The sequence below is a fragment of the Alligator sinensis genome, unplaced genomic scaffold (genome assembly GCF_000455745.1).
Source record: "Alligator sinensis unplaced genomic scaffold, ASM45574v1 scaffold154_1, whole genome shotgun sequence".
Lineage (NCBI taxonomy): Eukaryota > Metazoa > Chordata > Crocodylia > Alligatoridae > Alligator > Alligator sinensis.
The window spans coordinates 506,346-516,698 of record NW_005842072.1 but is presented as its reverse complement, the minus strand read 5'-3'; the positions used below and the strand labels follow the sequence as shown (position 1 = coordinate 516,698).

The 10,353-nt window shown below is 41.4% G+C and overlaps 1 protein-coding gene across 1 annotated transcript in view; it reads left to right on the top strand.

Moving 5' to 3' along the window:
- The first annotated feature begins 9,682 nt into the window (after window positions 1–9,682).
- Window positions 9,683–10,353, top strand: part of NR1H4 (nuclear receptor subfamily 1 group H member 4) — a 48,294-nt gene continuing 47,623 nt past the window's right edge. Inside the window, exon 1 of the mRNA XM_014519964.2 lies at window positions 9,683–9,838. Coding sequence (XP_014375450.1) covers window positions 9,814–9,838 — 25 coding nt within the window. The 5' untranslated portion in view covers window positions 9,683–9,813. The remainder of the gene's footprint in view (window positions 9,839–10,353) is intronic.

Sequence of the window (10,353 nt, the reverse complement as noted above, 5' to 3'; positions counted from 1 at the left end):
AGGAGGGCCACTCACTTGATCAGGGGGCAGCAGGGTAGGCCCTATGAGGAGGGGCTACGAGACCTGAACCTGTTCAACCTTCACAAAAGAAGGCTGAGGGGGGATCTGGTGGCTGCCTATAAACTTGCCAAGGGGGGCCAGCAAGCAATGGGAGAGTCCCTGTTCCCCCAAGCACTACCAGGAGTGACAAGGAACAACAGCCGTAAATTGACTGAGAGTAGATTTAGGCTAGACATCAGGAGGCGCTACTTCACAGTCAGGGTGGCTAGGAGGTGGAACAAACTTCCAAGGGAAGTGGTGCTCACCCCTACCCTGGGGGGCTTCAAAAGGAGGCTAGATAGACACTTAGCCGGGGTGATTTGACCCCAGTATCCTTTCCTGCCCATGGCAGGGGGTTGGACTTGATGATCTGCTTAGGTCTCTTCCGACCCTATCAACTATGAACTATGAACTCCCTGGCTTGCTCCTGTGGCTATATGAAACTCAGGGCCATCTAAATCCCAAGCCTCTAGGCTTGAGTCTGCACATAGGATTCCTGCCAAATGATTTGGAAGCATCCGAAGCCCCAGGTGAGAGTGGAGGGTGTAATAGTAGTAGGGTCACATATGATTTTTGAAAGACTAACAGATTTGGAATTGATTTGGCTGATTTAACTTGAAACATGAAACATTTTCCTTAAAAAAAAAAAAAAAAAAAAAAATCAACCTTTTGGCTAAGATGAAATGTCGCATACTTTTGGCATTATGGGGAGGATGTCATGGCTGGTGCTGGTTCTCCTGGTGATGTCATGATATTTCAGTACTTCTAGGCCTGGTGCCAGTTCCCTTTGGAGGGAACACCCACCCATTTTTTAAAGGGATATATAGACACAGACATACAGTTTCCCATCACTGTGTTTGCCCTGTATGCCCTGCATGGACCATGTGTTTTGTATGCCCTGCATGGACCATGTGTTTTATAGCCTTGCTCATTGTTCACTTCATTTAATCAACTTCATAACTGGCTTCCATTATTGAGCACATAGCATATTATGGGGTCTGTGTTGTTACATATCATAATGTTTTACTTATTCCTGTTACCATTATCAATGACAAAGTTTGCAGTTTCTATTATATCATTCTGATGCCATGATAAATCATTCATCATGTATGTGTATAGCTAAGAAATGAGCTGCAGGCAAGTCATTTAAGTCAGGCTGAGCTGACATGATTTTTTTAGTCAATTTGTAACTAAATCATACTATAAAATATGCATATTGCATTATTATATGCATTTATGATCAGACTTTCATGTGGTATTCAAACCATTACTCTATTTTTATTGACACCATTAAAAACTCTGCTATTAACTTTAGTGCACAATAAAAGTTATAATGTAGGCAGCAACATTCTACATAGCTGAGAGTCCACTGAATTTTTCCACTCAAATATGGGCTTGTTAATGAGTGAAGAATACTCTCTCAATATTTTATGAGTTCACGGAAGATTTCTCATATTATATGTATTACTCAGAAATAAGAGAATAATGAATCTGTTTCCTCATCTTGTGATACTCATATCACTCCTTGGCTAAGTGGAAGACATATCCAGGCCCTTAAAAGTAGAACAGAATAAAAGTCAATTTCTATTTCTTGGAAAATTCTGACATTAAAAAATAATCCAAATAAGGGAGTGCGTGTGTGTGTGTGTGTGTGTGTGAGAGAGAGATGGAGAGGAGTGGGGGAGGGAGAGTTCCTGGGAAACTTAAAACATTTCAATTTAATTTTTCTGAGACAAAATAGAGCAGCTGGTTCCCCTGACTCCCAGGGACTCCTCATATTGTCCCTATTCCTAGGGACTTCCTGGACTGTTCCCAGAAGTCAGGGCTGAAGAAAGGCCTAGAGTCAAGGGAGTTCTCTGCTCTGGAGCAGGGTTTTTGGAAGCTCTGAAATTTCTGGCTCTAGCTAGCCCTTCCAGGTTTCCTGCCATTGAACAGGGAGCCTGGAAGTCATGAGAACTTTTTCTCGGACTGTGGCTCTTAGCCACAGGCTACCTGCTGCAGAGCTGGGAGCCTAGACAAGTGATACTTTACCTTCTGGCCCTGTGGGCTGAATGAATGGCTCAGGGTTGGTCCTGAGATGTATCCTATATAGGACTGGCATGCAGGGTTGGTCCACAGATGCTATCCAGTGTGTTGGCCTGGCCTCACATGCTAGATCCAGGTGCAGCCCAACTTTGTGTGCCAGCCTGGCATCATGCACTGGCTTGGCCCTGAGTATGAGACTGTGTCATCCAACCCCTGGAGTTCCCCGGAGGTCTGGAAATCTGATGGTGGGGGAGCAGTGGCATCATCAATTGCTGTGGCTCTGCAAGTCAGGGCAATTAATACTGCCACCACTCCCTCAGTGCCAAAATTCCAGACATATGAGGAGCCCTATTGGCTGAATGACACAGCCCCATAGGCCAGATTTGTCCCACTTGGCTGCAGGCTGAGCACCACTGGCCTAGAGCATGAACACCCCCTGCGAGTACTGCAGTTCTAGGATTCTTGAGTTTGCAGTCAGGGAATGGGGTAGGGAAGGGTGGTCCTTGGCACTGGGACAGTCAGTATGGTGGGGTTTCCCTGGACTCTGGAAGTCTCAGGATTCTTAGCTGCATGCAAGGATAGGTGGCAGGAAATTAGAACGATCCCTATGCTTTAGTGAAATACTTCTGAAAAACATTTTTTTCCCAATAAATTGACATTTTCCTATAGAGAAGCATGTTGGAAACTCTAGACTAAGTCAGCTTCCCAGTGCCAAGAAACTAGTGGCACAAAATCTGGGGATCCTTTAAATGTAGTTCACTGTCAATACACATACAATGGTCCCGAAGTAAGAAGGTCAACAGTGAGTGGGTCAGACTTTTCTTCCAGGAAGTGGGTATTCTTGGTGTTTCTGATGTTGTGTCTTGTAGTTGTGTGTGAGGATATTCAGTGGTGATTCTGAGGAATCCTTAGGTGAATGGTGCTTGAGAGGCACCTTCCATTTCTGTGTTCCTATCACAACCCAATAGCAATGCCTAGTTACTTGGGAGCAGCTCTGGTACAAGAATTTGACTCCAACTAGAGCCCATAGCAGAGGAGAAATCTTCCTGCTGCTTACATATCTTCATCCCTTTCTCAGCTACCTCTACCTGGAGGCTTGGCTAACCTCAAACCAATAATACATATCTTCCTAAGAATCCAAACTTTCCTGTATCCAAAGAAAATAAATGTCAAAAGACTATGTATCAGCTTCACCTGGTGACACCTGTCTAACAATAATAACTGGAAAGAACAATCTTGATAATCTAATCCATTCCCTTCATTAACTCTTTTTATCATAATTATCCAGATTATATTGGTGCCTAGAAACCATGAACAAGAGAGGAGATCTGTTGCCCTATACACTATGCTGTCCTTGTAGCAAGAGTTTGGATTGATAGGGCCTTCAGTTGTAGTCTCTGTCATGCAGGGAGACTATGGTGCCTGTGTAAAACCAGTTCAGGTCAACATAGCTCTGCGAAGGCACAATAGTGTGTCTGGGCATGAGGAATTGTGGGATTGGATCTAAACAGAAAAGCTAGACAAAGGTGGGGGTATCATTGTTGTTACTATCCCTATTCACAAATGAGGAGCTGAGGTGTAGAGAGATTATGATTTAACCAAAGTCACATAAAGTGGATTGAATTTGACATTTTGTTATGTGCAAGATCTAGCACAACAGAGCCCCAATCCAAATAAGAATGTTTTGGTAATAGAAAAAAAATCAAGTATTAAGCAATTAGTTTAGACCTCGAATTAGAAAGGGTTCCTTTCCTGGCATGCCCCTGTCAACTGTCCTTCATCATGGACTGTGCCAAACAGTCTAGTCCCAAATCTAACTGTATTTTTCATAATTTTAATTTCCCTTTGCTTTAACTGTTCTAAATTATTTTTAGAAATAATAAGATACTTTATACTAATGAAAGTCACTTGGGCTAAACCTATGAGACTGACAGCTTTTACATTTCTTGCATAAACAATTTTTATGTCCCTAAATTGACATTTGTCTACATTATGTCATATATTTGGGCCTTGGCAGGTTGAGATTTAAGTACCCAAGGAGATTAGAAGGCAACGTTGCTCTTTAACAGACATCTACATCAATTATTTTTTACATGGGAGCCCTCATATTGCAACTATGGTTAGCTGGGAGTAAGGAGCTCTAAAGTTTCAAATATTGTTTTCCATATAGAATACACTCCCTCCTCAAAAATCTGAACACTTAAAACAGCCCTTAAAATTTACTTTTCCTTTGTGGTTCTTTGTTTATCCGGAAGGCATTGTTAAAACCATGAAGCCAGACCTAAGTGCACTTTAATTCTTCATGTAGGAGTCTATTTCTTTATTAAAGTATTGCTGCCAATTGTGTCCTGCTTAGGTTGTGAAGATGGTCACCATGGTAATCTCAAGTCAGCTTTATTTATCAGCATTCAGGATGTGTAATTGAAAGACACTGGAGTATCCTCAGGATAGATAATTTCAACTTTCCATAATTGAAACCTTGAAATTGTTATTTTAACAATATATTTCTAGTGTAAAACATCTGTACCAGTTAAGAATTATTTCGTCTCTCACTTTTTAAGTGGAATTTTGTTTATGGAGTTATAAACTCCTGAAGAGAGGGGCACAGAATAACCTTGAATATTAGAAGAAACCATTTCTTAATTTATTTCTTTATTATCCTGTCTTCTGAACAGCAAATTCCACTTATTTCCTTTACTGAAAATAACCAGATGCCTTAGTACATTTTTGTGTCAAGAGGGTCTTGTTAGAAGAATTCAGTAAACAAATACTCCCCATCTATAGCACATCACTATAAAGAAATAAGGATGGTTTACCAAGAGAGTTCTTCTGTTCTACCCCCGCCTCCTCCCTCAAAGATTTTATAGTTGTCTCAGGTACAGGACAGGGCCTTATCCTTGAGTAGGGGTATTCTTGATTGGCTTAGAAAGATGAGTTTTTTCTTTACTGGCTAAACCTTACTTTTTTTTTTTTTTTAACCTTAATGTCAACTTGAATGAAGCCAATTTTGTAAAGCAATGAGGATGTAGTTAGCGTTCTGTTATAAAATGATCCATTATAACCAAAATCATATTCTTAATTTACAGGTGAAATCTTGGTATCAGTGAAATCTATGGGAGTTTTACCATATATTTCAATGACTCCAGGATTTTATCTTATATATATTTTAGAACCATATACTAAAGCTATTGGGAATTCAGTTTCACAAAGGATTTAGAGATTTTGAAATGTGCTTTTCTTTAAAATCAGCAGTAAAATTCTCTACAAAAACGTTTTTACTATATTGTATCTATCGAAATGTTTGACAAAATCCAAATGTTACTTTTCTGACATGTTTAATTCTAATATAATAAAGGGCTTAGTCCGCCTGTCTGTCTGTCCATAATGCTCTTGGAGCACACTGATTGGTTACTGAAACAACCAATCAGAGTGCTCCAAGAGCGTTATGGACAGGAGGTGGCAGGGATGGAGGAGACAAGGTGCGGGGGTGAAGTCAGTGCCTCTGGCCTTGCCCTCCTTCTGCCCCTGGCCCTGCTCCTTGAAAGTGGCAGTGGTGTGGGGTGCTGGGGGAGGGGACAGTGCCAGTCATTCTTGACGGGCAATTCGCTAGTATTATAATAATATATGAGAGAATATAACACAAGAATTATTCCAGGTCAAAATGGAATATTTCAATATTATCAGAATTTTAATCTGTGAAACAAAATGCTTTATTGATACATTTAGATGTAAGGAAAACTTAATTTTCTGTTGGAAAATGGTTTTACTGAACCATTGTAGCATATGTTTACTCATAGAGGGTAATACCTCATTTCTTGAGTAGTTTTGGTGGTACCATGATTCCTTTGAGACTGCTTAAGAAGTATTCCTCAAGAGAAGTAAATCATTTCTGGTGTTTCCATAAATATCATACATAACTATCATGTAGAAATAGAGGGAAATGTACTGAAATATTTTCTTGTCTACAGAAAGTAGTGTTTTCTAGTGGACACAATAACAAACACTTCAAAATGTTTTTCCAGTCTGTCACGGGGGCAATCAGCTGAAAGAGCCCCAAACCACATACTGGGGACCTGTAGGGCGGGGACCATGCACAAAAGAAAAAAAAAATAACACAAGAAAAATGCTTACCTGCAGCAGGACCTGCGGCACAGCCAGAATGAAGGAGGGAACCCACTCAGGTTGTAAGCTAAGACTTTTTTCAGCCGAAGCTGGCCAGTGATGTCATTGGCAATCACCGTCCATTGGAAATACAAAGGACCACCGGTGAAGGTTGGGGGAGAGAGGGGAAGAGAGAGTCAGTGAAGACTCTCAGTGCCAATGGCGCAGACGTATTCAGAAGGAAAGAGAGAGCCAGCAGAGCCTCTCTATACCAGCAACAACTGGCGTGCTCGGGAGGAGGGAGAGCTGGCGGAGGCTCTCTGCACTGGCAAAGGCTGGTGTGCCCGGGAAGCAGGATAGCCAGAGGAGGCTCTCTACGCTGGCAGAGACTGGTGCGAGCACTGGCAGAGACTGGTGCGAGCACCAAAAGAGGAAGCCCATCAGGGCAGAAGTAGGCTCGGCAGCAGCTCGCAGCACAAGCAGTGGCTGACCAGACCAGAAAGGACCATGGGGCACTGGAAGCAGAATGCCTCAGACGATGTCGGGGGAGAGTGATTCTGTAAGCTGCATTCGACGGCGTGAGGGGAGTAACGGCCCAGGAAGAGAAGCTGTGCTCAACTGTGGCCAGACAACGGGTCATCTCCCAGAGAGGTCCTAGGTACCGGGACTGGGATACTGACTAACAGGGATGAGGACGAAGAGATTTTTGGAGAGAGTGACGAGGAGGCACCTCCATATCCTAGCAGTAGGGCTGGGGAGGAAACCAGATGGACCCTCCCCAACTCATAATTTTGTTTCGTTCTTTTTTTGCTTTGCCTCGTTTTGGAGGGATTGTGTGGTGGGATAAACAAAGCCAGGGGACTAAGTCCCCTAGCCAAAAAAGCAGTCCCAGTTAAAGGACGAGAGCGCAGAATAGGGGCGCTGGCAGGGCAGCTCCTTTCCGTCCTTCCTTTTTTTTCCATTTTGGTAGCTGTTTGATCTTTCGGGTCCCAGCTTGAGGCAGCTTAGGGCAGGAGACGGCCCAGCTTAGGCCAGATAGTAGATCAGTTGAGCCACCACAGGAAAAAGTGCTTGGGACGCAAGGCTCAAGAGAACATTGGGGTCCAGAGCACAACAGCATCGGAGGAGCGGTCGACAAGATCCAGTGACCCATCAAAGGTTGACATGAGGCTAGGGTGTAGAGGAGGTGGAGCACCACGGATGGACACCTAGCAGACTACCCACCGCTGAGGAGCCCCTGGCAGTTTGCCCTCCCACTGAAATTACATTCAAAGTTGTGGCAGGCGAGTCTGGGGGTGGCCACCTAGGTGATAAGCATCTACCTCATGGTTTACAAGAAACCTTGGGACATCCATTACCGACTGTCTGGGCCAAGGCTGCACGTGAATGGCTCTTCAAAGCCAGGCAGTCACACAGTCCTTTTTAAGTCAACAGTAGGCACATCTATACATGACCCTATGGCAATGTAGTGATGTGCTACATTGTTGTATGGTGCACTACGGCAATGTAGCGATCACGTGGGTCCACACGATTGCTAGCTTTGTCACCATAGCAGCACACTCCCTGCTTATAGCAATGTAGCAGGGAAATTTAAGAGTGCACTGCTGGTACGGCACAGTACGGGTGGTTACTGCATTGTGTAGTAGCACTTCCAAAAGGAAGTACTAAACCACAGTGCAGTAAGAAGGTCACTATATGGCAACATGTAGATGTGCCCAGTATTTCCTAGATGCTCCACCAGCGAGAGCAACCTAACAAAGCAAATAAGTAGGAAATTAATCTGATATGTTTTACAGAGAGTTGGATTTGCAGTGGAGGTCCCAACTTCAGGGAGTTCAGGTCCAGTGCTAAATTACTTTTGGCAATAGAGGTAATTTAGTTTATAAAATTATCCCAATGTAGGACATAGTTAGCAAATGTGGATGTATGAAATCCCCTGCAACCCAATATTTTCTCCACCTAGTATTCCAGGCCCTTTTTAAAAAGGCTTTGTAGAATTTCTTCCATGAATTTTACATGTCAATTCCTTGCATATTATCTTGAATATACGCACACAGGTAGATAATATAAAACTGCTGTTGAGATATTAGATGAATAGCAATGCTTTGAATATGCAGATCATTACAACTTTATATTAATCTGCATGACGTTAAGACTGCATGTGGAATTGTGTACATATCACAGAGAATATAGTTTTTACAGGAACTTAGAATTATACAACTGATTCAAATAGACATATTCTTGTATTTGATCTGCTGTGGAATTAACATTAATTTCAAGTAGTATCTCTCAGAAGTATTATATAACAAACATGGGAACTGAGACGGTAGGTCAGCTTCAGTGCAAATGTTACAAATTGGGGAAGGGGAGATGAAGGGAAGAGGACTTCTGAGGAGCTGCTCTTTATGAGAGTCCCAGTGGTGTGGATTGTGAAATACAAATAAGAACTAATATAAGCAATGAAAAAGAAGCCAATGCATTTAATCATGACTTAGAAATTAGATATTGTTAAACTAAAACAAAATGCTATATAACTGTTGTCTCAGTTACAAAGTACCTAGGATGAATTGAAGAGACTGGCTTCTCTGTATTTCATTAGAAAAAAGCTATGATCAAGTATCAAAATCTGTTTGACAGCAAAAAGATCAGAAGATTTAGTAGCTAAGTATTTATAACCAGCACCAACTGGCAAACAATGCAACATCTGGCCTTTTCATCAAAGCAGAAATGATAAATAGGCAAGCAATAGGCTGCCTAATCAAAAGGAAACAAAGCATTGACAAATAAAATAGAGCATTAATAATGGATAATAATTATGGGGATCACATGACCTGGCAGAACAGCTGAGTGAAGTTCTAAAGTAATGAGTAAAACTCAAAGAATCTAAAGGATGTGAATGAACAGGCTTATGTGGAACAAGGTGTTCTCATAAAACAGAACAAAGAGAAACCTCCTCAGACACTCCATTCCCTCTAGAAAGAGTTTTTCACTGTAAATTCTGTATATGTTGTAAAATATTAATGGGAACTGTGCCCTTTGGGAGCCTAATGCCACAACCTTTTACTACCAGGAATAGAGGTTACTACTCTGAGTTCGCCTGTTGGCCAAGAATTGACTGAAACTCCTGATTTTTGTCTCAGTAAGGACTGCTGTTTGTGAAATGCATTGAATCAACCAGCCAAAATGGACCTCCCATAATTGTTGAATGGTTAATCTATTAGTAGAATAACCTAAACAGTAATAAATCTTTCTTCTAATGATCTAATTTATTTCTAATAAATATTAATGAAAATGAATTGCAGACTTATCAGGGAGGGGCTATGGGAAAAAGCCCCACTTGAATGCAATCCTCTCAGAGAAAGTTACCACATTTTTGTAAGGTACAGGTATATTTCTGTTGTGATTATGCATTGCTATTGTCTCAAACACTTACAAACAGGCTTCACTGTAATTAAGTTAATCAGTAAACTATATAACCTCTGGCCTGAGTCACTCCTTCGCTAGTCTTAAAGGAAATTCTAGTTATAAGGAAAGCCACAGGATGTTAATGCAACAGGTCTGGGGTAGTTCAGTTCATATGTACTGACTAGACAAAAAGGAAGAGAAACTCACTTGTTTAGTGTGAGTTTTTCAGGATTTGTCACGGAAATGGCCAGACTGAAGACTGCTAAAGGTAGGTTGTTGTTCAAGCTCATGTTTGGTCTATCAGACAACAGGTATGGTTTGTTTAACTCTATGAACCAGTTTGGTGCTAGAGCCAGGCATTTACATGCTTGAGAGCAGTTTCTTTAACAGTCGAAACAATTACCTATCCTGTGTTTCCTAGATCAATTTACTCTTTGTTCTTTTTAGCTTAAAAGCCATTTTCTCACATGGATATTCTGTATTGTTATCTTTATTAGCAGTAGGCTCAGGGCCTTTAGCTTTCATTTGCTTGATCTGTTTTATTCTTGGTTTTATATTGACAAAACCATATTGTTTGCACTAAAATGTAATATCCCTTTGATTTCTGTTATAATGCAGCTGCAAATGCATCATTCGATACCCAGATATATTTTAAATATAATACTGAAAATAAAGGATTTGATTATCAAAAAATATTCTATGATGGCCTACTTCTGATGGTGAAGTTTATTTTGATTTTACTGGAATTAGAGTTAGAGACAGCAAATGACCTGGTGGAGCAGA